This window comes from Pempheris klunzingeri, chromosome 9 (genome assembly GCF_042242105.1).
Source record: "Pempheris klunzingeri isolate RE-2024b chromosome 9, fPemKlu1.hap1, whole genome shotgun sequence".
In the NCBI taxonomy this organism is placed as follows: Eukaryota; Metazoa; Chordata; class Actinopteri; order Acropomatiformes; family Pempheridae; genus Pempheris; species Pempheris klunzingeri.
In genome coordinates this window covers 3,397,670-3,425,307 of record NC_092020.1, presented here as the reverse complement: position 1 = coordinate 3,425,307, position 27,638 = coordinate 3,397,670, and the positions used below count along the sequence as shown (strand labels likewise).

The window sequence follows — 27,638 nt, the reverse complement described above, 5'->3', positions numbered from 1 at the left end:
TTGAGTCTGTCTCTATGTGCGTCTGCCCTGTGACTGACTGGCAACCAGTCCGGGGTGTATTAATGTCAGCTGGCTCCAGCCCCCATACGACCCTTAAGGATAAGTGGTATAGATAATGGATGGATGGATAAGTTGAGTTTCTTAATTGAAGGTACAAATGCTTGTAAAGCTGAAATGAATAGTTGAAAATGACAATTTGAAATGTAAAGCGTCTTAACTTCCTGTTATCCTCCTTTATCTTGGATTACGGGAAGCACACGAGAGCGGTGTGCCACCAAAAAATCTAATGGGGAAGTGCAATCATTAGCCATGACCTCTGCCTTGGCACCACCAAGTTTAAGTTTAATGAAAACTGGGCCAGTAATTTTTCTGTCCTCCAAAGTTTGAAAAAATTACCCTGATGATGTCAGAGGGGTTACCTCAGTTTGGACTTGAGAAGAGGAAACTGTGCGTGAAAAAGTTTGAATGTGGAGTGTGAAGGAAGTGAGTATTTAAGAGGCAGAACAGTCTAGAATGAAAAACACTGTCAAGATGCATTATGGCAAATTAAGCATTTTTGGAGTGACCCAGATTAGGGTCTAGAATTCAGAATATTCTCGTGTAAGTCCCCCGTCTTTAAGGAAGCACAATACAACATAACTAGAGTCCCATTTTTTTCCTCATCATAAACCTGATGCATAACAAAAAGTCTGTCACAGACTTTGTTTGTTTAAACAGAAATGAGGTTGCTGGGGTGACTGCATCTTACTCCATTTGCATTTATCTTTGCATTCAAATCTAATGTGTGGTGTTGTGACACCCATTTTATAATTACTTCAATAAATCAGCATTTGCAGCATAGGGAGCGAGTGAAATGTTTATATAGAAATATGTATAGATTTGCATATTCCCCCTGCTCACAGATGAAAAGGGTGGTGTGAGCTTCGTGAAAACACCAGACAGTACGCTGACATCGTCTCCTGTGCGCTGATGGTGTCACACTGAGCTGATAACCAAGGCTACAGAGTGCCGTGCGATACCTTCACCGGGTCCACAGTGAGTGGGAGAAATTATGCTGTGTCACACTCAGCTTGTTGCAACAATACATCGAGTCTGAGATGGATGACCTGCTGGTCAAACAATGGGCTGGCGGATGGACCAGAAATCTCCCAGCTTGCACGGTTGGTATGGCAACGGAGTCCTATCAGTACGGAGGCAGCAGAGATCACATCTGAGAGGAGGCTGAGCAGCAGAGAGAGACTGCGCCTCTGAGCAGAGAAACCTGAGAGCTTTGTGAACATCTACCCTGTGCTCCACTGTGAACTAATGAATTAATGACTGGGGGCCTAAGTTCCATGGATGAATCATTTAGGAACCATCTAGGGTAAATAGGTGCACCCCACTTCTGTCTCCTGTCGGGCGTCTTAAAGATCAATGCCCTATATTTACCTAAACTTTGAGAAAAATGTAATATGCTGTGTGTTGAATAACCATGTGTACCTGTTTAGCTGCATAGAGTGAGTGGAACCTCAGCAGCAAGACTCAGTTTCATTGGGGAATATAGAGCGTGTTGCTCTCAGGGAAGAAAATGCTGACACAACATACTGTGCTCGAGTTACTGTCAGCCTCAGAGGGCCTAGAGCAGACAGCAGCCCACATAAGATGGTGGCTTCCACCACGCAACCTTGTCTCAGTTGGTAGATACTGGCCTGAGAATATCAAACCAGCAAGACCTGGACCAGAAGTCTGTTATTTTAAAGAAAAAAACCTGAAGATCAAGACACACTGTTGTGTTGTTAAACCACCCCAACAGGCCCTGCAGCACGTGGGAGTCGGGTGGGGTGATGTGTGCAACCAATGCAAGATACAAATGAAGGGTGGGTCTGCCTAGGGGGACTGGAACACTGTGTTAACAAGACTAACTCAACAAACAAGCAGTAAATAATACTCCAAAAGACTGGGGAGGAGCTCTACCACAATTGAGTAGCACTTTCACAGACTTTTTAGTAGGCCTACACTGCAAAAAATAGAAAGTACCTTTATTTAGGTGAATTTTGATGGAGGACTTATGCACTTTTATAGTGGCCATAATCAGCTGTGTGTAGTTCATTAGAACTTTTTAACAGAGTCCCTTCTGCTTGAGCAGCTTTGACACAAGTAATTTTACTCCCACATGAGTAATGTATACTGTAGGTCTAGGAGTACTTCTGTTGAAAAGGATACTGTTACACCTCCTGGTGCATGATCGTTAGGGTTTTAATGAACTGGCTTTAGCAAAGGGAAAAGCACATCTATGTCAGGTTCTGGCTTGCAGAGGAGGAAGAAGTACACAAAGCCTTTACTTAAGCAAAAGTATCAATATAGCAATGTAAAAAATGTCCCAGTACATTCAAAAGTCGTCTGTGAAAGGATTAAAGTAAAAGTACTCGTTTGGTCCCTCTGGCTGACAAATGTAGGGGGAAATTCACTCTTTAGTGGAGCTGTTAACAGTTCATAGACATGTGAAATGTGACTGCAACTACACACTGCTTTCTGTAAGCTAAAAGGAGTGGAAACTACTGAATTAATCTTTAGCAATGTGTCCTATTTTAAAAGCGTGTTATATTATCCATTGTGTCAAATCTTCACCTGGAAAGTAACTGAAGGTGTCAGGTTGATAGTGAAAAGTAGAAAGTAGAATATTTTCCCCTGAAATGTAGTTGAATGGAATTATGAAAGTATCTTAAAATGAAAGTAATCAAGTATCTCAAAATTGTACTTAAATACAGTACTTATGTAAATGTACTTAAATACAGTACTTCCCCCCACCGTTGTCTCACAATATGAGTATGTCATCTGTATTCTACATGTGAAGGTGTGATATGATGGTATGATCTGAGCACAGCGCAGATCTGACCAAAGTAAAATTAATCAAGCTCTCAATCTCGATTACGTGCTGAAAATAGCAGCAGCTTACTTTAATGAGATTGCTATGCGGTACTTTGCTGTGGACTCAGGTTATAACGGTCTGACCAAATCTAACTACCTATCCATCACATTGCTTTTTCAGGGCCTGTCTTCTGTGCAATACACCACTCCTGAACAGCTGGAGGCACTAACACTGCCTCTGCAGCCCTGGCAGAGCCTCCAACAAGCTCTGCGGGCCCTGGCTTGCCTCTAGGTCGCCTGGCTTCTATATCCCACAGCTCCTAAGCAGCCTCCAGCAAGCTCCCCGTGCCCAGGACGTGCACTGGGGCCCCTGACTCGAACACAAGACCCCTAAAACTGCCTCTCCAGCTCTCTCCAGCCCTCTTAAAGCCACCAACATGCTCTGTGGGCCCTGCCTTGACTCCAAGCTGCCAGGCTGTATCCCATAGCCTCTAAACAGCCTCCAGCAAGTCCCGCAGTCCCAGGATGTGGTCTCCAACCCCAGACTCTCACTCAAACCCCCTAACAGTGCCTCTGCAACCTCAATAAAGCTTAAATATGCTCTGCATGACCAGGAGAGGCTCTGAAGGTCCAAGATTATATCTATTGTCCCTCAAGGGGAAATTAGCTTTGCAGTCACAACTCTCATAAAAATCTGAACACAGAATAGAAAGACAACGTCAACAACAAATCACAGATGAAAAAGGGGACAGGGCTGGACCGACACTAAAACAATCTTAGAAACCAAAAATTACAGGAGAAACACCTGCTGCTGGTTGCTGCAAGAGCAACTCCCTCCCTCCTCTCCTCAGTCACCTGGCTCACAGAGCTCCTAACCAGCCTCCAGCAAGCTCCTCATGCCCATAGGCTGGAGGTGGAAGAAAAAAAGATTTGCTTAGCCAAATGACCTCATCTGCATTTGGAATATATGGTTGCAAACCCTAGGCCTAGGATTTTAACCCTGTGCATTCCATCGGCTTACAGTACTCTTTTATGAGAATTTCTTTTTATAGTGTTGGTTGAGGGTTTAGACAGAAATTTCCTTGGATCTTTATGTATTTTCCTTAGAAAAAAACCAAACTCCTCCCAGTGATTTCAAAGCGTCCTTATTTGGGACGAGAACGTCTTGAGTGCATGTGCCATTCATTGAGAAGGGGTGCTGCGGGCGTGACCTCACGATAATCGTCCAATCAGATGTTAGATTTCAGTAAAAGTGGGCGGGGCTCCGGAGGGAAATCCTGACAGCCAGTGGCTGCTGGCTGGTGGAGGGGGCGGGGCTTGTAGACGGAAGTGTCTCCCGACTGGTCCAGCTGTCATCTAGAAGAGACAGGAGACCATTTACACCGGCTGCCTAGGAAATGCAGAAAAAGGGAAAACGCTAAAATATGGCAACATCAAAACGATAAGGTCATGACGCCGAACTGAAGGTAGCTATGCCCGACACACCAGCAAACACACGCGTTTGTCGACACGTTAGAGCAGCCGTCGAGGTCGCGTTGCGTTGTTTCGAGACGTGAAAATGATGACAAGGATTGGTAGGTTGTGTGACATTGAACATACAGGACACGAAACAGACGAGGTCGTCTAAAGAGACGCACACCATTTCCAACCAGTCATTCCGCCGTCCTGTCGCCGTTGACGGTGTCGTGTTCATTTCGGGAACGTTCACGAGCCGTTGACTCCGGTTGTAGCTTCTCGGCTGGTTTGCAAATGTGCTACATCGTCTCTGCGGTATATCGGCTATTATCCTAGCCTAGCGGCTCGGTGAAGGGAACTACCCCAGATTCAGAACAGACAGGAGACGTCATCAGCATTTTCCTGTATTTAAATGGTTGCGTATGAGGAGGTCATTGCTGAAAAAAGGGAAGATTATTCGGTAAGTGTCCGTGCTGTTGGCCGCCTCGGCTCTCCGGCGTCCACGGATGCACCGTGAGGCATAAACGTACTTTAAAATTGACTGCTGGGATCTGCATGATTAATAGGGCACATGGAAGGTGGCGGAGCAGCTGTTAGCTCGCTGCTAGCTGCGTAACGACCTTTGGAGACGTCAGCTTCACCGGCCCAGGCTGTTAGCTGCCTACGCTGGTTAGGCTGGGTGTTTTCCGTGGTCGCCTTGCTGCTATTCGGGTGTTATATTTCACCCAGGCCTCCCGTGGCCAAAGCGAGTCAATGATTTAATCTCATTGATTGCATCACAAGACCAGACAGGGTGCAGCCCAAGCACATTCACAGGGTTTGGCGAGGCTTGTGTTCCCTTTTTTCTTTTCCAGAGGCCAGATCAACTTGAGGTGTAACAGCTATATGGTTTTTGTCACCCACCCCTCCTCCTCCCCCTTTCTTCCCTTCCCTGCTCCTCTTCAACCCACATTTTAGGATAAAGAAGACGGTGAAAGCCAAAAGTGAACTGAAGATTTACTGTGTGTCCTAAATGGGGGACTACGGGTTTGGAGTTCTGGTGAAGAACAGCAGCGGTAACAAATCTGCTTTCCCTGTAAGGATCCCTCCTCACCTCCAACCCCAGCACCCACACCACCCCTCAACCCCCCCCAGCCCCCCCTCCTTCGTAAACAACACCTGCTCCACCAATGGGGGCAGTGCTTGGCTGTTCCCTGCAGTAGCCCAACACAGTAACATGCAAGATGAGATTCTGGAGTCAGACAAGTCCAAGGCCTTGGACCTCCAGGACATGCAGGAGAAGTCTCAGGTCCAGGCCCAGCCTCAGGCCCTGTCTCCGGGCCAGCAGGAGGCTGGGGGAGGCCTAGGAGAGCTTGAGGGGGCTCTTCCTGAAGACGGGTCACTGGAGAAGGGGTCTTTGGAGAGCAGTGGTGGGAAGGAGAAGCTGAGGATGGAGTCCCCTGTGCTAAGTGGGTTCGATTACCAGGACAGCCTGGGAATGGGTACAAGCTGTGCACAATCCACCTCCTCCTCCTCCTCGCTGACCAGCTTTAACAACTGGTCCGCTGCTGTCCCATCCACCCAGTCTCCAGTGGTCGGGGAAGACGTCGGGGGGTTCTTCGGCCCGGCCGGCTCCAACACCAACGGGCCTCCCCTGCTGTTCCAGAACTTCTCCCACCACGCCGGACCTGGCTTTGGAGCGGGAGGTAGCTTCTCCCCGCAGATCGGACCAGTCTCCCAGCACCACCCACCCACGCCTCACCCCCAGCACTACCACCCCCACGGTCAGGGGGTCCCACAGCAGCACCGGCGCTCCCCAGCTAGCCCTCACCCACCCCAGCCCTCCTTTCCTCCGCACCCCCACCGCACTGGACCGTTCACCCAGCTGCCCCACCTTGCTCCCGCCCAGAGCAAACCCCCTTCACCTTGGGGAAGCTACCAGAGCCCCTCCACTCCCACATCCACCTCCTGGAGCCCCGGTGGGTATGGTGGCTGGGGAGGCACGCAGGGGGTTCGAGAGTACCGGCGGGGGGTAGGCGGAGGGATGACGGGTCTTAACTCGATCTCCCCACTGAAGAAGTCCTTCCCTAACAACCAGGTAGATGAGATCGTCACAAGTCACCACAAACGCTAATACATGTTAGCAGATATCTGCATTAATTGATATTACAGCACACAGTACATGTGGTCAGGAGTGACAATCATCCAACTGTCCTACAGGTTCCCTCTCAGAAGTTCCCCAGAAACAGCTCTGGCTTCAATCACAAGGGCTGGGTGGAGGACAGCATGAGCCGCAGTGACAGTGTCTACCCTTTCCAGGTGAGCGCATCGCAGGTAACGCTCAGGCTGGTGTGAAGCCCGATAGAACTAAAATCTCTTCACTTAAAAAGTGCAATAGACTTAGAGACCGCAAAAACTGTTAACATGTCTAGTTTGTCCTTTTGGGCCAAATAATGTTAATCCTATTAAACACGCTCATCTGTATCAAATGCAACAAATAAGCCATTGAGCAAAGCAGGATATGTGACTGTCAAACCACTAAACGGATGACTTGAAACTTATTGTGTGTGTGTGTGTCTGAGGTCTTATCTGGATCATTTCGTAGAAGGAGAGCAGTCTTATCATCTGCTCTGATCACATGGCCTTCCTCTTGTCCTGATTTGAGAAGTCTTGTGCTCTACTGCAGCTTTACGTGCTCTCAACCCATTTAGATGCTCAGTGAAGCACCCTCACTTGTGTTATGTATTACTCATCATAGCTTCGTGTTTGTCCTTTCAAACGCTAATATATTCTTTATGCCTTAGGCTAGTCATTTAAGATTTGTATTGATTTGCAATTGCCCACCTGGGTGGATGCTGTTTTTTATCTCCATAGGTAGCATGTTTCCTTATTTGATGTGATCAGATACGGTGTAGAGATGTGATTAGATTGCAGAGATATGCAGCTGTTTTTGTGTGACGTACTCTGGGCTCCATTTTCTGTTTACAATGCTTTCTGCGGAAGGTCTCTACGGGGATATTCTCTGCAGTTTTTTTTATTAGCTATTAGCATCATAGCAAACTGTGTCAGGGCTCTTGCAGCTTGTGCTGCTTTAGATGGTGATGTGGGAAGTGAGGACACTAATTGTTGTCTTCCTCTCTTTCAGCAGGAGAGAACACGGTCCTTTGATGGTTTCAGTATGCACTCTCTGGAGAACTCTCTGATTGACATTATGAGGGCTGAGCAGGATTCCTTGAAAGGTTGGTTCCCACACTAACAATAGCGAGGAGAGGATCGTTTTTCTCACTGCTGGCTGTAGATAAATACAGCCGTTTGTTGCATGTATTTGACAGCACGTAGAAATTGGGTATTATTTTCACAATGCTGACAACTGGTTGTCAACAGTGGGACGTCAGTGTGAATATGCATGCTGCTTATTGGGTCCCAAAAAATGCGGGTTATCAAAATAACAGAAATGTAGTCAATTCCAGCCAGGCAATTTCTAGATTGAAGTTTTGTCAAAGTAACTCTTATTGTTTTTTCTATCAGTCAGTGTTAGCGTTTACTTGTGATAACACTTATATTTTATTAATACAGTTGCATGCGTCATCATGATTTTGAGATTTTTTTCTTGCAACATAACATAACTAACAAACTAATGGCACCAACAAACACCAAATATTAGTGAGCATATATTTAGTGCAGGGTTATTGTGGGGTTGAGTGTCTTTTCAGTTTTTTCAATATGGGTGGCAATATGCTACCTGAATTTTGGTCATGACGCTAAAAGGACTCTACAGATGCAATTTGGTTGCTGTTCAAAAAGTATTGAGGTTAGCACAAGGTATAAGATGTTACTATTTTTGGTGTTTTGTCTATCCCTTTAGGACACTACGGCCAGGGAGTGTCTCTTAAGATTTTCTTCAGTTCCTCTTTAGTGTCGAATAAAATGTGTCCATAGCAGTGAGTCTACAAAACACCAAAGCTGGCACTGCATGTATGGATAGATTCTGATTTAAATCAACCTGGAACCTGGTTTTACTCAAGTGTTTGCCTATTTTAGACTATTTTGTTTAGGTGACTTTGTTTTTGACAGCTTTATTTTAAAGAAAATTGTGAAAAAGTGCAGAGTCCTCCTTTTTAGTATCAGCATCTCTATAGATATGATGCAGTGGAATCAGTTGTGTGAAAATGTAACATTTTACAGTTGTGTCTTGCATTACAGTACATTTCTGCCGTATTCTCCATAACCCATGAAAACAATCACCTGCAGCACTTTTCGCTGTGGAGACTCTTTGATCGAAACTAACTCGCTCATTAATAAAACATTTCAGTTGAGTTTTGTTGCAGTCAATCTTGAAAGAACCCTTTTTACATCGCAACCAGCTCTACTGATGCTAATCTGGGCCAGCTCATGCACGTACTTTCTGTTTTTGAAACTTCTTCTTGTTGACAACTGGCAGTCTTTCTACCATGGGTGTGCTTTCCATCGCTTAAATTTCAAGTCAGCTTCCTCAGTAATGAAAAAATCTGCTAATAAATTGCATAATTGTCCAGTCATGGACTTATTCCAATGTTTATCTTGCCTATATTGCAATAAACTGTTGTTTTGTTTACATTTAAGAATAACTGAACTACATTTGAGGCATTTTTTTCCCCCCAGTCTGCAGAATTTTTCATACTTTCCCTGGACTTGTGCTATCATGGTCTTTTTCCTATAAACACAGAATAGAATACATTACCCCAAACCAGTCCCATATAAACTTCAAAGGGTTGGAGTAATTTATATGTGAGGGAAAGGAATTAATGTAATCATTACTGCAGCTGGGAATCATTTCATGACGTGATGTACTGAGGCCTGTCCTGTTTTTGATCACGTAGGACGATACAGCTTCTCTCACCAGGGTGGAGACGGCCCTCTACCTATGAATGGTATGTAAATGACATGCATACAAATATGCGACGCTGCAGCAGAAGTCAAGGCTTGAAATTAATGTCTGCCAAATGCAAATAAAACTCATTCTGGCCCCTTTTTTTAAGACTCAAGATCCACATTGCAATCCTTCATTGCCATTTAAATGTGGCATATAGGAGTTTGGCGAGCTCACATAAAATGGAAAAACAAACAAACAAAAAAAATGACTCACATGACCACACTGAAACATAAAACAAACTGTAAAAACATAAAAAGAATGAAGTCCTATTGCTTGTTTTATACCTTTCTAAGCTGCTGTGGCAGTCACTGTGGTACACGACTAAAATGGCTGACTGTGAAGAGACGAGACCGGCCTCCTCGAGTCATAAAATAGTACTGTTGTCAGGGAGGCTCAGAGACGGCGAAGAGCAAGTAAATGAAACCACAAATATGCTGTCAAAGGCAGATGATCTATGGTTGTAAGTTGTATTTACACTTGTAGTTTTTTTTTTTTTCAGAGGTAGAACTGAGTGAAAATGCAGGTCACCTTTAATTTGTTTTACATATATAAGTGATTAATGAGGCATTCAATTACTCTGGGGTACAATTACATGCAACCATTCATCATGTCATGATGACTGATTTTAACTCCCTCCCTCTCTAGTTTATACAGCACATAGTGATACACCTTTGGAGTGCATTACAGAATATGGATAGGGGGATAATGATTTCTTTTTTTCCCCTAAATGCTTAAATACATTTTGTTAAAGTATTTTGACTAGTAGAAAATCAAAGTGACTGTAAATACAGTAGCCAGTTTGGCTGGTGAGCCAACAAATTAATTTCAAGCCCTGGCATTGTTTTTTTTTTTTTTTAATTGTTCTTATTGCCTAACTTTTTTTGAGAAGCCATTTTCAAGAGTGTTTTGTGTTGTTTTACATGCAGCGAGAAGTTATGGCAGAAGACGAGGTAAATCTTGTGAACGTGTCTTGATTTCTTCTGTGCTACTTAGAAAGCAGTAATGAAATGATGACTTTGTGATTTTTTTTTTTTTTTTTGCCTCTCTGTTTGTCTGCCTGGCTGTTCAGTGTCACTGATCATTTTGATTTTTTATTTTTTTCCCCTGTATGGCGTTAAAGCCTTCCGAGGCTGCCTGCCAACCCCTAGTAGTGATAATACTCGTGCTCTTCAACCGTGCCATCAAAAATAGCAATCATGGCTGCTTCTGTGTGTATCTCTTGACATTATTTGATTGATTCACATCTAATCACTGATATTAATACATTTTCAAAACAATTAAAAGTGTGGGTCAGCCTCCGTAGTGGTGAACCAGTATGTGTAATCCAGATCATTCTGTCCGCTAGGCCATTCGTCTCTGTTCCCTATGGAGGACGAGCGCTCCTTTGGAGAGGATGAGTCAGGTGACCAGGGGCTTGCTGGCCTTGGTTCGGCCCACTGTTTCCCCCACCTCAATGGCGAACGCGTGGAGCGATATTCTCGCAAAGTGTTTGTCGGAGGGCTGCCTCCAGACATAGATGAAGGTAACGGCATGTTACGGCTACAGACGATGCTTCTCTAGCCTCAGTTTTCTAATCTACGTCGTCGTAGATCAAAAGCTAGAATGACCATATTGAACTTTTTTCTTTCTATGGCATCCATGCTAACCGAGTTCCCTCCTTCAGATGAAATCACTGCCAGCTTCCGCCGATTCGGTCACTTGTTTGTCGACTGGCCTCACAAGGCAGAGAGCAAGTCCTACTTTCCACCAAAAGGTGAGTCAAACTGTCTGAACGTTATATTTCTGCCAGCACGTCGACTCTACAGCGTTCTGATTTAAGAGCATTCCCTTGTCGTGCACATGCTCATTGTTCTGTACGCCCGACTTCTCCAGGATATGCCTTCCTGCTGTTTCAAGACGAGAGCTCTGTTCAGGCCCTGATTGATGCCTGCATTCAGGAGGATGGGAAGCTTTACCTGTGTGTCTCCAGTCCCACCATCAAAGACAAACCTGTGAGTTTGTTCTGTTTAAGCTGCTACATGCTTCTCGTCTGCATCTGTGTTACCCAACAAGCACTGACACAAATGTTTAACTCATAGTCTCACACACGTAGTCTGTGTTGAAGTGTGTCTGGTCACTGTAGCTCACAAAAGTGGAAAATGTCAGCTCCATTTGTTTTGTCTGCACTAAGGAGAATAATTCATCAGATGTAGAAGTTTTGCACTGTTAATTTTTAGTGCAGAATTAAGCCACGAAAAATGATCGGTACAACTAATCTCAAGGCTAGTTTCAACTGTAATGCTTGTTTGGCTATTTTTTTCATTCTGTGATATCATCGAGATGTCGCAGTATTCTGCTCCACAGCACAAAAAGAGACAAACGTAAAAATGGTGACCACTGTTCAGTTATTCCAGGTTCCTGTAAAAATCCTGGGCCACCACCACCAACAACATCCTGCCACCAAAAAAGTGTGTTAATCCACATTACATAAGCAGCAAGCCGCTTTCATTTTCACAGTCCAAAATGTATCTTACTCACAAATGAACCGAGCCTGACTGAGAGAGAATGAACATTGTTTTTTTTATCATCTTGATTTTTGTAGGTCCAGATCCGGCCCTGGAACCTAAATGACAGTGACTTTGTTATGGACGGCTCTCAGCCACTGGACCCAAGGAAAACTATCTTTGTAGGAGGTGTCCCTCGTCCCCTGCGTGCAGGTACGTGTGTGCAGCGAACCCGAAGTGTCTTGCATTCTTGGGGCTGAAATTGTTTTGATTCTGTTAACTTGCATTATGGTTATTCCAGTGGAGCTTGCCATGATCATGGACCGTCTGTATGGGGGAGTGTGTTACGCTGGGATTGACACCGACCCTGAACTCAAGTACCCAAAAGGGGCGGGGCGAGTAGCCTTCTCCAATCAGCAAAGCTACATTGCAGCCATTAGTGCCCGATTTGTTCAACTGCAGCACGGAGAGATTGATAAACGGGTGAGTGTGTCTGATGTTAACGGCTTACTATTCAGGTCTTAAGAACGAAGAGTGGATGTACATAAAATATTAATTCCCACCTATCTAACATGCTGCTGCACATGCATTTGGATTTTTTTTCCCCCCCGACCTCCATTTTAACCCAGTTTTCCTGCCTTCCATTTCGTCTCTCTTCTTCTTCAGGTGGAAGTGAAGCCATATGTCCTGGACGACCAGCTGTGCGATGAGTGCCAGGGCACCCGCTGCGGGGGGAAGTTTGCTCCTTTCTTCTGCGCCAACGTGACCTGTCTGCAGTACTACTGTGAGTATTGCTGGGCAGCCATCCACTCCCGGGCCGGCCGCGAGTTCCACAAGCCGCTGGTGAAGGAGGGAGGGGACCGACCACGACACATCTCCTTTCGCTGGAACTGAGGCGAGAGGGCAGGGGAGGGAGACAACGCAGGATCGGGGAGGGATTGAGAGACGGGGGTAGTTGGGGAAGGGGTACGGGCTATGATGTGAAAAATAAATGCACTTTTCTTTTAAGTTTAAAAAAAAAAAAAAAAAAATACTTAATTTATTTTTTGTTTTTATTTTTTTTTTAATTCGGCCTTCTAAAAGAAGTAAATGCTAAAGAAGAGAGTGAAATCCCATTTATGTTTTGACTTTAAGTGTGCATGAGCATATGGATGCATTAGATTTGGATTTAGATGTTTTCTGACTTGACTGTACTTTCTTTTCGTGTTAGCTGGCAAAGCTGCTTACATTTGTTGTCAAGAATAACATAAAATTTAAGTGAGGTTCATCATACCTAAATCAGTATACTAACTATGGAAGTTGAGTTTAAGAAGGGTGCATTTTCTTACTTTTTGCTTGCAGGATTAGAGAACAACTGTACCATTTACCAAAGGTTGAGCGCAAATGGTTGGGTTGAACAGAGGAGGAAACACCGTTGCAGACGGTCAGATGGTTGAGTTTTTGTTTTTTGTTTTTCTCCAGGAAGCTCGGTGTATAGCATCTGGCCCACGTCACAAAACAAAATCTCCCCTCAGTCTGACACACACGTTTAGATTGCTGGCACGAGTTTTTTAGGTCTTGGTTTAAAAGTCGACACTTTGTAACCAGAAAGGGCAAACCAAAGATTGGCCTAATACGCGTCATCAAAAGCAGATGTTGATCTGAGGGTTTTCAGGATAATGTTGTGTCCTCTCGTCATACGGCGGGGGAAAGGCTGGAGTTGTCTGGAGTTTCGGTTTGTGGGTGTCGGCTAATAAAGACACAGCCCTCAGGGCTCAGGTATTGGCAGTAGTATTTGCTCACTTTATATTGTCAGGGATATTAGCACTGGAAGCTAACATGCTAATGTAGTACAAACTAATGGGAATGCACAGTCCAGTCTCCCTGAGCTGTCCTCATGGTGTACCACTGCACGCTCTACCATGACTGGAGCTTCTATCACAAGTGTTGTGGTTGGATATGGTAGTAGCTAGAATTTGCTGTCACAGAGATAAAGATATTATTTTATACATGGCCTGCTGATTTTTGTACAGTGTTTTATAGCTGATTATTTTGTCATGAACATATATACATTTATTATGCACTACTTTTCTAAATATTTTTTTCAATAGTCATTTTAGGCACATTTTTCACAGATGGGAGAACTCCTTTTGCAATACCTCATTTTTTTCACTTGGTGAAAAATAATTTTGTACCTTTGTTACTAAGAGATCTGCATTTATGGTAAACTTAATTTAAAAAAGAAAATGAATGATATTAATATAATTTTCAATTAGCTTTTATATATTTAAGTGCTGGTAAATCTGAAAATTGTCTGGTGCATTGGTGTGATTCTGTAGATAATAAAAACAAACAAAAAAAAACTAAGGCTAGCATTAGCCAGTCATATATGGATTCTCCTCTGTCCTAATAAACATAATTACAGGATCCTAAGGCATGACAAGACCTTTCTAAACTGATTTTGATAGTCTTGAAAATATATTCTGACATTTCTCTCCTAGGTGTAGTCCATAAGATTATCAATAGGGTAAATGTTTTGGCTTTGGTCAATGTGAAATCTTCCCTTCTATCACCGGAGTGGATATCAGCTGTTTGAATATTTAGATCCTCTTTCTGGGACTGCCTGTAAGTTCTACTTATTCTTGGCATGCATAATGTAATACAGAAATAACATGGCTAGTGTTAATGCAGGACCTAATGTAATGCACTAGATCTCCTTTTTCCTTTTCAACTTTCATTTCCTCTTTGAGATCACTTCTCTTGTAGCCTCTCTTTACATGATGGAGTCTGCCTTCCTTACACAGACATGATGTTTATGCAATCTACACAGTGACAACACTTTGGATGCGTTTTGTAACGTAGAGGACACTCATTAGGACATAGGTGAGGAGACTTGATCACTTGACCCCCTTTGTGATGTGGCATGCTTTGGGACATAACCTGAATGTGATTTAATGTTGCAAGTTAACGTTGAGCCATTATGTGCAATACTTATTCTTTCCGGAAACAGGTCTCTGCAGTGTAAGTCATTTAACCCATGTAAATCATGCAGTCATTTACACATTATTTGTTTCTTATTGTTCATGCTGATGTCTGCAAGAAAAAAAAAAAACTAATTTATACCTGAATTTATTTTTAAACATTAGTTTTGTGCTTATTTACTTATTTTGCTACTACCATGCTACTGTGATTGAAAACATTGTATATACTAGGTCGATAATGTATTTAGCATTTGCTATATTTTCAATTGAAATGTATAACTATCATTTTGATCAGATTTTTTGTTATATTTTTGGGGTGATGTGTTAAACTCGTTGACGTGTCTAGTTTTTCTAATTGCTGTATTGTGCTCCACATTTTCAGATGAAAAGAATATTGATTATGTCTGTTTAGTATTACTTGATTGCAAAGTTTCAATAGTTTTTAATTGTATGCTGGGAAGGTTATATTTATTAACTTTTTTTTTTTTTTTTTTACCTGATATCATTTTGATTTTTATTAAGTCATTTCACATTTATACGTAAGTTCCAATTTTTATATTTTCTTCCTGATTAATTTACGCTACAATACAGAAGTCAGTTTTTATAGTTGGTTTGTAGTATTGAAGTAAAACAAAGATCTAATGTCATATATTCATTTGCCGCCAACTGTTTGTAACTGTATGCATACATTTGAAGTATTTGTAATGTGAGATGTTGAACGAATAAAACAGCTGTGAGGAAGAATTGTATGTCTGGTGCTGATTTACAAGTATATCAGTATCCTCTGAGAGGTCTGTGTTAATTGATTTACCCCCTGATGGTTTTCCAGTGAATCTCACACCTGATGCCATTGTTGTTTGACGGCACCTTCTTTTTTTTTTTTTTTTTTTTTTTTTTTTTTTTGGCACATCTGACGGGTTGAGTTAAATGAGGTCAGAGGTATTTATAGGCTGAGGCTTATTTCAGGCCTTAGTGAGTGCTATTTAGCTCATGTAAACCTTCTGTCTTTTGTCCCGACAAAACCTTTTCTAGTCTAATAAAAGCCTGTAGTTTTCTCTCTCAAGCGAAAAGGCAACAAAATGAAATGAATGAGGTCATAGATTTTACAACCTAAATACGTATAAACACAATTCCACCTAACAATGGCTGAATTTATTTTAACAGCAGTGAGATGTTGATTACAGCAGGGAGGTCTTACAAATAAATCATTTAGTTTTGTTCTCAATCTAAACCTCTGCTCAGAACAAACTCATTGTATTTTCCTTTTTTTTTTAAAGAATACTCAATACTATAATTCACATGACATTATGCTTTTTACTCCACTACATTTATCAATAGTCCCTGGTTACAGTACAAATGAAGATTTGTTATACAAAAGTAATGAGTTCGTACAATGTGATGCATTTACAGTTCTGAAATTTTGATCCACCAGGACAGTATGCAACAATTAAAAGCAACTTGCACATTAATGCATCAGCAATCATTATCTAATTGTACAGAAATGTGACACATGGGGTCATTTTTTCTGTACTTGTAATACATTTTGCTGATAACGCCTGCATATTTTTTAAATTATATGATTACTTCTTCCTTTTCGGAAAGCTGCCGTAGTTTCTCGTGCTAAGAACACGTCTAAGGATTCACAAAAATTAATTTAAAAAATAAATGTAATTTTACTCAAGTGAAGAATTATTTAACTCACACAAATGTGGCTCTTTGAGATCATTACAGAGGGACGCGAACCGCAGTTTGGACACCTCATTATCCGGAGGCTAGCGCCCCCTGCCGGCTGACAGCTACATGCACCCGGACAGTACTGTTGGCCGAGGCAAAGAGCAAGTGTCTCCGTTTAGAGGGTAAATATGTCGCCAGCTACCACTGTGTATGTGCCCCAGTTTGGCTCACAGCTGGGCTCCAGTCAAACAAACAAACCAGGACCGGACCAGACCCGGGACCGGGACCGGGACCGGGCTGAGCCCCCCTCCCAGGGCCGCAGGGACAAGCGCGGGAAGGAGCCGGCTAATGTTAATGCTAGAGGTGAAAAAACCCGGCTAGTCTTAAAAGTCAAATTACCAAAACTTAACAGCCGGACTTTGTCCAAGGAAACGACGAAAGAGGACAAAAGACGAAGAGGATGGATGCCAGGGCCAAATAAAACCAAGACAGTGAGCCGAGGAGGAGAAACACTGAGTAATGTCACTGCTACAGTTAGCTAGAATAGGTTAGCTTCAGTTAGCTAGAATAGGTTAGCTTCAGTTAGCTAGAATAGGTTAGCTTCAGTTAGCTAGAATAGGTTAGCTTCAGTTAGCTAGAATAGGTTAGCTACAGTTAGCTAGAATATGTTAGTTTCGGTTAGCTAGAATAAGTTAGTTTCAGTTAGCTAGAATAGGTTAGCTACAGTTAGTTTCAGTTAGCCAGTTAGCCTAGCTGTGGTGATAGCTAGCAGTGATTTCTGGCAGTGGACAGATAAAACTGAATGAGTATGGTATCATGTCAGGGGTGGACACCATGAGAGAGTAAATTTATTTATAGTAAAAGTTTTTCTTCAGCTGAACTACTTTGTTGTTATGGTTTTTCGTTAGTTAATTTGTTAATGGGTTTGTTTCATTAAACTTATCCTGCTCACCCCCCAAGTTAACAGTTGTTTCACGTCAAGTTAACCACAGATAGAGGTCTCTTACTGTTTCTTTTTTTATCACAGCCTTTTCAGATCTGCTTCCAAAGGTCAGACTCTTAACAATGGGTGACAGTGGTGTAAACGTTCATGATGAAGAGTGGAACTAGCTAGATAATAAAATACACTTTATTCAAACTAGGCCTGAATAAGCTACAGACTAGTTCTGTCCTGTGGTTACATTAAACTGTCAGCCTCATAATTCACATTTCTTGTTGTTGTCAGGTGCTCAGACTGATTCCGACTCTGTTGGTGAAGATGCTTTCTTTTTCTCCCAAAGACCCTCCAGCAAAGCGATACCTGAGAAGGAAAAGGTAGGCCCTATGTAAAGCTTACATTATGTGCAATGAAGAAGAGAAGACACTGAATAAAGGACATTTCACTATTTTATAGTCCTTTGATCTTGAACTCATGAAACGTGACACGTCATTTCCGCTGAGCTTTGAAACTCTTGTTAAGAACTAACAAATCATCACTGTATGCATATTTAACTATATAAGCAAGTTTTAAGATAACCAGTTTAATTTTAAGCTTTCACTATGGCAATGGAGAATATAAGTGCTGTGCTTCCCACCCATCAAGACAAACTTACATCCTCAGCTGTCCTGTATAGTGTAGCATCTTAATATATGTGCCACAGTCACTTCACGTTTAACCACCTGTCATCATTAAACACTATGTAGACTATATATATATATATATATATATTTCATATTGTTTATTAAAAAAATTAGTTTAGGTAACATATTACCACTAAAATATTAATTCAATTTAGAGATCATAAAGCAATCTTAACTATTTGTTATAAAACTAACCACTAGAGGTCAAAGTGAGTGTGTGTTCTGTCAAATCCTGTGAAAAGTTTGGGAACATCAGTAACGTCCGTCATTCTGTTACTACGACAATGCGCTCCTCCTCATCCTCCATGCACCGTTTCTCCATCTTTCTTTTCCTGGGAATGTGTCCTCTGTCCTGGATAGGCCAAGTTTGCGGTTCTTAGGACCATCTCGAAGATGCTGGAGGAGAACCAGCTTATCAGACAGAGACTGGTCGCCCCCATCCAGGCCAACTGAGGCGGCACTGTCTGACTGTAATGGGCCACAACCACTGCAAGTCACTCATTGCTACTTTATCTAAAAGACCTCATCAGTGTTTCTCCTCAAGTTATAATTAGTGGAGACATTAAGTTCCTTAAGAATGGGGTGTTGAAATTCAACATGGCACAATTTGTTGATCCTTCTGTGTTTGTGCTTACTGGTAATGTTCTGTAATGTGCAAAGGTTTCAGGGATGGCTAGAGACCATAAAGCAATCTGCATTGAAATATATTATTTGTCAAAAAGAACTTTAACTCAGGGTTCATTGGACAGGATTATTTTATTAAAGGGGTCTGTGTTCAAATTTCTGTGATTAAGTTTTTATTCAAACTATTCTGGTATACTTTTATAATATTGGCAAATTAAAATGTAAGATTTCCTGCTGTCTGTCACGGAGTCACTGTACTCGATTAACATGTACCTGGAATATGCTGCCCCCCTCAATGACAATGGGTGGATAAAATATCATATACTCCACCACCACAGACAGATTGACCAGATGATACTTTAATTCAGCCTGATGCAGGAATGACCATTACATCATCTCTGATAAAACTCTCTTAATTCTCCACCAGAGGGCAGCACCTCCTCTGATATCAATGTCTGCTGGAGAAGTTTTCAGTTATTGGTCACACAACACTGTATAGTCATTTACTGTAGTCTCTCTCCTTTTTGCTCACAGAAATGTCACCTGCTGATTTTATCGTGACAGCAAGAAACTAATGAATGTCTGTACTTGTGGGTGGTGCAGCATCCTTTCTATAAGTACTGTCACAATGTAAAAGTTATGTGCTTTACATTTCAAACACATCTGTTGCGCTTCTACAGGAAAAATGTTTTCCTGTAGAAATTTGTCTTAAAAGCAAACTTTTTTTTTGATAGCAAAACCTGTCTTTTGAATTTTGAGAGTTTTTTTATTTGTGATTTTAGTAGCATTAACTGGCTTGGTTTATTGTCATAGTTCAATCAGTTAAGTGGGGTCTAATATTTGTAGTGAGGACCTAAACTTGCTCACCAAAGGTTTCAGTGATGAATCTGTCAGAAGATGCTTCAAGTTTACTCAGGATTTATTATCAGGACTTATGTTAGTGAGTCAATTAGAGAGCAGCATATGGCTGTGATTATTTTAACTGTAAAATAATTGCTGTTAAACCATGGACAATTTGCTTTGGATTGTTGTGCAGTTTCTTAATGTTTTGATTGATGAGCCTCATTGCGTCCGTGTTTAGAAGCCAGTTAATCTGCCCTGAACACAACATGGCAGCCTTATCAGAGTTCTCACCGAAGTTCAGAGACACGTTCATTGTGCGAGTACAGTACGTTACTTTGTTAAGTAGTAAGATTGTGAGGGACACACATTTACAACAGCTGTGAATATTTTCAACACATTTTCACAAAGACATTTGCTTTAGGCTCATAGGTAACTGTCACTTTCACTGAATTTAAGACAGTGTTGTGTTGCCCTGCTACCTCTGCTCATTAATGTGAGTACTTCTTTCATTTCCCAGCACGTTAGTCAAACATGTATCACTTCAAAAGGAGTTTGATGACAAGTTGCACTTTCAGACTAACTGCTTTCTAACAGTTCCTGCCGCAATGTAAAACTTCATATAAAACTATGTTGTGTGTCATAACACCTTGCCGGATTGTGCTAACACAGAACCAAAGACGCTTCAGCTTTGTTTCAGAAATGAATCTTTACATTCATAGGCTGTTGTACTCTGCAGCGAAGAGAGCTGGTGGTTTGGAAACGGTAAACAAGCGGTTTATAGAGAGTGTTTTTACAGCATTGAGGATAAATTGCTGTTGGTGTGGTGATTAGCAGTTAAACAGGACTTTTAATCAGGGCTGCGGTCTGCTAGGAGACTGGCAGACTGTGGCAGCTGTACCTCCAGACCACACTGAGAAAGCCTGTTGTCCAGCGGTTTGCTGCATTGTTTACATGGACAGAGGCCCCAGGATGTTGTGCAGTTTGAAACAAGCTGGTTGTGTTGTACAAAACCTGTTCAGAAAAATAGCACAGTCAGCCGAAACGGTGCCAGAGAGGAGACGCCGAGCTATAAAATGTAATGTAAAACAACAAAATATGTTGTCTGCTAAGTATTGTTTGGGTCGAGCTGTGAATTCATGTTTACATCAAGTCACATTGAGTTGTTGCAGCTCTAAAATGCAAAGCCTCTATTTGGATTCTGAGCAGCTTTCTCAGGTTGGTGCAGGCATCCTAGACAGCAGCATGGTGGTGCTTCTGCATCTGATGATGATGGATGATTCATTACGGTTCAGAACTTACTGCACCACATCCTGACTGAAATGGCTCAGCGTGGGAAACCTGTTAATCAGAGTGAGAGACCTGGTAATGTCAGCAGATTTGAGAGCTGTGCAACTTTAGCAGGACAAACACCAAACAATGCCTGTCGGCCGAAAGCAAAAGGGTATCAGGCGAGCTAGCTCATGTGATGTCTCATGTCTTCTTCTTTTTCACATCCACTGCAAAATGTTGGTGATTTTTGATGTCTTCCCTGTAGCACTTACATGTCCTCTAGCAAGCAGTATAAATGGGCTCACCTTTACCTTTCTTTGACAACAGATATGTACATTATCTGTGGACATATTGGTTTGACTGTCATTAGAAATATAAAGTAAATTTCTAATATAACCTGTATTTTTTGCCACTTCTGGGCAGCTCAACAAACTTTTAACATATTATCACCCATCATGTTGTTGTAGTCCAACAAGTTTAAGGATGGCATTGTTGGTAAGTCCAATTTTCATTCTCCTTTTACCTCCGTTTTGTTCTCTACCAACTCTTGAGGGAAATATCTGTCTGTTGTTACTCAACGTTCAACTGAGTTGTTACGAGTTACCCCTTTTGCGTTACAACAGTTCCATGGGGTTGTTTGACACAGTGGTGCTTTGAGCTAAAAGCTAACAGCTGCGTGTTAACATGCTAACACTGCTGAAATGTCGATGTTTAGCAGGTATGATGTTTACCAAGTTCACTATTTTAGTGGTACGTGCTAACATGCTAGTATTTGCTAATTGGCACCGAACATAAAGGACAGATGAGGCTGGTGGGAATGTCCTCTAACACCTCATTGCGGTGGAAAAGTCACTGTCATTTCAATATATCATTTCAGAACTTGAAATGTCTGTGCTAAATTTCATGGTAATCCAACTATTGGTTGTTAAGACGTGAAATGACCAACAGACCAACATTGTCATCCTAACAATATTGGTTGGAGTGGCTTCAAGAAAGGAAATAGTTTGGAAAATCAAATCTGAAGAAGAAGCAACCACAACATTTTTAAAAGTGTGGTTTGGCACAATATTAGCACGTCCCTTTCTTTCATCTCTGAAACAATTAAAGAAATACGAAGAGGAATTATAGCCATGACATTTTGCTGAATTACAAAGTGATCATGGTGCTTTATATGTGTATGTTTTATATAGATAGCAACTCCTTAAGAGCATTTAATTATTTTCACTGCCAGACAGACTTTGGGGTGTCCAAATTTGCAGGAAAACAAACGCTGTCACAGAGTTTCATCAGCTGTAATTCAGGCAACAGGCAGCATCCCCCCGCAAGCCAAGTGCGAACTGCTGTGAAGTGTTAAACTAAGGCATCTCTTCTTGCTCTGGTGGCACCTGCAGGGAAACGGAAGACACGTTAACCGAGTAGGCTTTCTTCCAGGCCTGGCAGTGTAAACTGTGCCATACAAATACAGAGTGCAGGCAAAAATAAAAAGGAGTGGTTCATGCTTTCTGTAATCTTGTCTCGATCAAGGTGAATATGTAGCTGGTTATGTGTTGTGACAGGTTCACTTACAGACTTCATCTTAATACCCTCATCTACATTGTATTCACTTCAGATTGAAATGTTAAGGCGTGTAGAGTTTCCCAAATTACCCTTCAAATGACCCTGGCAGCTGAAACAATCCTCTAAATGGCATTTTATTTTTTAGCTTTAATCTTTAGATATATCTCTTGTATCACATGCCTCCAAGTACTGACATGAAGCTGCTGTCACTTCCTCATTACTTATAATACGCAGCGCTGAGCATAAATAACCTCACCGGAGCACACGTACTCTGTGTGGTCATGTGAGTAATATTTCTTCCAACTGTGATCTTTATCCTGTGATAACTAATATTTTGCTAATGTGCTGTGTGATTTAATGAAGCCGCAGCTCGTATTCAGACGCTTTGAATGGTAGATTTGTGAGATCATATCACTGAGTATTTTTTGCGGTTAGTGTCATACTGTATATGTGAGTTCAAAACATCGATGTGTGAGATACTTTATCACATGCATACTGCACATTTGCATAACTGCAATTTGTTGTGGCCAGACCGGGATTTAGTGTAGCCTTCATCAGTCAGGGGACTGCTTTAATTTGTTATTATAAACTGATTTACCTGTGTGGAAACACAATGAAGCACTGAAAGATCCATCAACTAACCATGAAGCAATGATTGCACTGACTGGGGGGCCGCAAGAAGCAATAATAAAGAAAACACATGTGACCACCTCCAGCATCTCAGGAGACAGTTACCCTCTCAGACTGAAGCTGGTCTCCACTTTGTCCATTAAAATAAACATGCATAGTCTTCTGCATTGATTACATGTTATACTTTTGTCACCTCAGCTTAATCGTGATAGACTAAAATCCTGTATCTCCATTTTAAATTGTATAGCAATGTCCAGAAAAATTATTTTCACAAATGTCTAATCAGTTCTCACAATGGATCCTTTTCAAAGTTCAAATTTTGGCGTTGATTCAACTTTAATTTAAATCATCTTCAAGAGGGCGCAGTGTGTTATTATGTGTTATTGCAAAGAAGAGCAGCCATATACATTGAGGTGCAGAGCAAAAATGCAGTTTAGTACTGTAACCACCCTGCGGCAGTACATAAACAGTTTGGGGAGTGGTGGGTGTCAGCTTTACAACAGAGGACTCATCTGAAGGCGTGCAGGCCAAAATGCACCCCAAATAAACTCCTCTCCTTAGATGTAGGAAAACATCTCAAGAGCTCATTTTACTTTTAGCTGTAATCCATCCTACCCTATACTTATAACGACATTAAACATGGGTTATCTTGAAGTTGTCCGTGGTTGGGCCTTTCTTTTTTTATGGGTAGTTTATTTTGACTGTCTCCAGATGAAATATTGATTCAGTCTTGATTGGCCTGTGATGGCTGTAGTGAAAAAGTCTGTGGGTTGCTGTGGGTAGCAACGATGAGCATGATGAAGCATGACCTAGAAACAACGCCATGGTGACAGCAGATACAAACCTCACTCTTTGCTAAATTGTGTGAAAGGTTATATGACCATATGGAGATTTTGTGACATAACTCATGATTTATAATTGTCTGCTTCCTGTGTGTGTGTGTGTGTGTGTGTGTGTGTGTGTGTGTGTACTCCACACTGTTGCAAGCAGAACTCGTGCAGGTGAAGCGAGGCGGAAGAGAGAGCAGTGCTAATTGGGGGGCTCGGGTTGATCGATGTGAGCTGAGGACGTTAGCTCTCTGGTCTGCTGCTGCTCTGACCATACGGGCAGGAGGAGACTATCCCTCTGCACTTTGCATGGACGGTCAGGTCACACCAGCCCTGTCAGGAACCTCCCCAATGCGTCGTCTTCCCCCACAAAGGAAGACAGACCCAGCGGTACCTCTGGACAGTGGACAGCAGTGAGCTGTTTGGGCCTGGTTACTGGAGTAGAGACTACAAAGACAGATTACACTTGTGGTAGACTAGCCAATCAAGCCTAAACATATCAACACTCCTGTTCTATGGATGATACTGCAAATTCAAACTCCCATAGGTGTTCCTACAACTACAGTTTGTGCAATCCTTGCATCTGCAGCTACTACAGACATTATAGCTTTAACCCCCAAAGAAACAACACTACTTTGTCTACAACTGCTAGTATTACAAACAGCCTAAAATCCCTGACATTCAAAATGTGGTACGGTGTGATCAATGTGATGATAACATTTTAACTTACAGTCTCCAGCCAAGTGGATTGCACAGAAATGTAGCTGTTCAAACACGCACACACTCACACCCACCCGTCCGTGGCCTCCACAAACCTGTAGGAAGCACCCTGAAATGACAGACTTAATTGATATGCATGTGTTTACAGGAGAGCGAGCTCGTGCTGTGTGAGCGCTCTGCTTCATATGGAGACTAATGGTATGGAGGTGCTGGGGAGTCGAGCCCCTGGTGGCGCCCTAATCCTGCTGATTACAGAGAGCACACAGTGTCTTTGATCACAGAGCTCTGGACAGCGCTCTCCAGCCACCTCACAGGTGGCCCTCGTATGCGTGGGCTTCTGTATATATGAGAGAGACACATGCAGCAGACTATAGGACACAGCCATGCAAATCTCACCCAGAGTTAAACATTAAACTTTCTGCCGTTCATCTCCTCATGTCACTTTTAACCTTCCTGACCCCTTTTGGCTGGTGTCCAGGACGTTGCATCGCCTCATCCCAGCAGTGAGTGTTTACAGGCCATGTTTAGGAAGGCTAGAGCTGCTGTGGTACTTCTCATGATGTTTCCTAATACTCTGGAGCCCTACAGGTATGAGCTTCAAACAGGCACGAGACGCCTCCGTCTCAGCCGACAGAGCAGAGACTGGGACTAATCGCAGCGGGCGCCACACACCTCAGGAAGGTAGCAATTTTCCATCATTACCGTTAAATCCTGCTTAAAAGAACCGGATTCCACAGACCTAATTACAAGGTGTTAATAATAACAATGTAATGACAGTCATTTGAAAGCCCAAAACCATAATCCATCTGCCAGCTGACTCTCACATGTAAGTGTGTGGTGATATGTGAAATTTAAAAGCACCATGACTATCATTGATCAGCCCATTGTGATTACTCCCACAATTGGTGTGTCAGGTCCTGCAAGTTGGGGCTTGAGGTCGGAGCTCTGTCAGCTTTTAGTCAGTGGAAATATGGCTCAGGAGATGTCATGCTGATGTATTTCATCACAGACACAGGCAGGACAATCTACCAGCCTGATTGCAGGATGGAGTAGAGTTTAGCAGACGGGACTGATTTACTTATATTATCAGTTTGGTTTTTCCTCTACTAAACACCAGGCCTCAGCCTCATCCAGCGTTAATTCGGGACATAAGCAGGGCTGTTTTCCTGCATTTAAAATGCCATCTAAGGGTTTGAAGTTTGCAAAGTGGATAAAATACAGTCTGTTACTGTTAAAACCCTCAGAGCCAACAGACAGTCATCTCCCTGCCTAATTACTGCTAAACGAGCCTGATGCGCAGCTGATCCCGTCCAGTTCGCCCCAAACACACCATCCAATCACAAGTCTTCATCAACGCCGGGAGCAGGACGCATCATTGGCTGGAAGTCCGGAGTACCTCCCAAACTTTTTCCTGCTCCACTTTTGTCAACTTTGTAACAGCTCACCAGGACAACTTACTCCGAGTTTCGCGTGGACGCCGCGTGTTTGCGCTCCGTGACAAGAAGCTATGTGCTCTCCGGACTGGAATTAGATATTGATCCCCCCCCAAAAAAACGAGACCATGTGTTCCCCTGGAGACTGCAGAGATGGGTTTTCAGCAGATGAGGACGCTCAGCCACCGCGGCTGAAGGGGCGCGCGGCGCAGGTGTCGTGCCTGCCCTTCAGCGTGGATGCGCTCATGAGGGACAGGAGGCCTCTGACAGGGACGGACAGGAAGGAGGGAGATGAGTCTGTGGACGGTGATCAGAAGGACCCTCACCGGTTAGTATCTATCAAATCAGAGCCATCGGAGCGAGTGATCTGTGCGTCCTGGAAACCCAGCCCCATTAAGATGTCCACACCAGCCCGTGAGTGATCCGTGTTAATGCCTTCAAAGATTTATTGATGATTGGCGCCCTGATTGATTGTATGAACAGATGGAGAAAAAGGATGGATTTAAGGTCAAAACTGATAAATACAGGCAAGCTTACGTTAAATAGAAATCAATGTACATGACAGTCATTTATAAGACATAAAGCTAAGAAATACCCATGAAAGGCATGGCAATAAACAAATTGATAAAATAGTAAATTCTATTGTCTTTCATGACTTTTTAAAAAATGTATTTCTCCTTTTTCTGCCAGATTAGAGCTGCTTCTGATCATGTGTTTTTACAACAAATCAATCTGTTTTTAAAACAGATTGATTTGTTGTGATCACATTTTTTATGATTTATCATTTAGTCTCAAAAAAAAAGAAAACAGTGAGAGATGCCCATCATAGTTAAACCCAAAGATAATTCAGTAGATGCATTGATATGACATGATTAACATTTTGAGGAGCATCAAACGGAGATGATATATCTTTTTTCTTCTCCAAGTAACTTTCCATCAGTCAACTAACTGAATAACTGAGTAATCGTTTCAACCCTTATTTCAGTTATTTGGATATGAAAATCAAATACTATGTTGAAATTTGACTTAAAGTCTAAATCAGCCAAATTTCGGCCCCACATTTTTCTCATGTGCTCCAGGGCAGCTCGGTCCGACAGTCTGCCCCCTGAGGAAGCACAAAACCAACCGCAAGCCTCGTACTCCCTTCACCACCACGCAGCTCCTGGCCCTGGAGAGAAAGTTTCGTCAGAAGCAGTACCTGTCCATCGCTGAGCGGGCCGAGTTCTCCTCCTCCCTGTCGTTGTCTGAGACCCAGGTCAAGATCTGGTTCCAAAACCGACGAGCCAAAGCCAAGAGGCTTCAGGAGGCAGAGGTGGAGAAACTCAAACTAGTGGCCGGCATCGGGCCCAAAGCAGTATTCCACCCAGGCTTCTCATCCTTCGGTCTTCCCCTCAGTGTTGGCCTGCAGGCTGGATCAGCAGCACTCTACGGACTGGGCTGCTCATACAGCCGAAGCCCCTTTCTGCCGGCTGCTCATCTGGCCATGTATGCCTCAGAGGTCGGCCGCAGCCTGTTCCACCTCTCCTGAGAGGAAGCAGCGGTACACAGACGAAATGCTGTGCAGCTGGATGTGTATAAGATAAAGTGTGTGTATCAGGCAGTCATGCGCCTTAGCTGAAGCATGAGCTGAATCTTCATCATCTTTCCAAACTTTTACTTTTCACAAGAAACTCTGTGGAAGGACAAGGATACAGCATCGAGAAGAAACTTTGCTGTTTGCCAACGCTGATTCAGCACAGGTCACTGATAATGAATGGAATATTGATCAGGCCACGTCTATCTCATTATTGACCAGAATACCAGAC

General features: G+C 42.7%; 2 protein-coding genes across 8 annotated transcripts; both read left to right on the top strand.

Moving 5' to 3' along the window:
• The first annotated feature begins 4,213 nt into the window (after positions 1-4,213).
• Positions 4,214-12,586, top strand: LOC139206908 (cytoplasmic polyadenylation element-binding protein 4-like). 7 transcript variants are annotated; one of them, XM_070836518.1, is made up of 13 exons: positions 4,214-4,313; positions 5,260-6,379; positions 6,502-6,600; positions 7,430-7,520; positions 9,141-9,191; positions 10,120-10,143; positions 10,539-10,715; positions 10,857-10,946; positions 11,066-11,184; positions 11,578-11,640; positions 11,775-11,889; positions 11,978-12,159; positions 12,343-12,586. In XM_070836518.1, the coding sequence occupies exons 2-13, from the start codon at positions 5,315-5,317 to the stop codon at positions 12,568-12,570; spliced, it is 2,304 nt and encodes a 767-aa protein (XP_070692619.1). In that variant the 5' UTR covers positions 4,214-4,313; positions 5,260-5,314; the 3' UTR covers positions 12,571-12,586. The 7 variants fall into 7 exon arrangements, with proteins under 7 accessions (XP_070692619.1, XP_070692618.1, XP_070692622.1 ...); XM_070836517.1 differs by having other exon boundaries at positions 7,427-7,520; XM_070836521.1 differs by lacking the exon at positions 11,578-11,640.
• A 13,375-nt stretch (positions 12,587-25,961) lies between these two features.
• Positions 25,962-27,361, top strand: LOC139207585 (homeobox protein MSX-2-like). Its single transcript, XM_070837323.1, has 2 exons — positions 25,962-26,247; positions 26,913-27,361. The coding sequence occupies exons 1-2, from the start codon at positions 25,962-25,964 to the stop codon at positions 27,359-27,361; spliced, it is 735 nt and encodes a 244-aa protein (XP_070693424.1).
• The last annotated feature ends 277 nt before the right edge of the window (positions 27,362-27,638 follow it).

Bases quoted from the DNA above. Each gene is read 5' to 3' on its own strand.
- LOC139207585 (XM_070837323.1), top strand. From the start codon at position 25,962: ATGTGTTCCCCTGGAGACTGCAGAGATGGGTTTTCAGCAGATGAGGAC. The intron at 26,248-26,912 runs GTGAGTGATCCG...CATGTGCTCCAG, and splicing joins TAAGATGTCCACACCAGCCC to GGCAGCTCGGTCCGACAGTC.
- LOC139206908 (XM_070836517.1), top strand. From the start codon at position 5,315: ATGGGGGACTACGGGTTTGGAGTTCTGGTGAAGAACAGCAGCGGTAAC. The intron at 7,521-9,140 runs GTTGGTTCCCAC...TTGATCACGTAG, and splicing joins TGAGCAGGATTCCTTGAAAG to GACGATACAGCTTCTCTCAC. The intron at 9,192-10,119 runs GTATGTAAATGA...TTTTACATGCAG, and splicing joins CGGCCCTCTACCTATGAATG to CGAGAAGTTATGGCAGAAGA.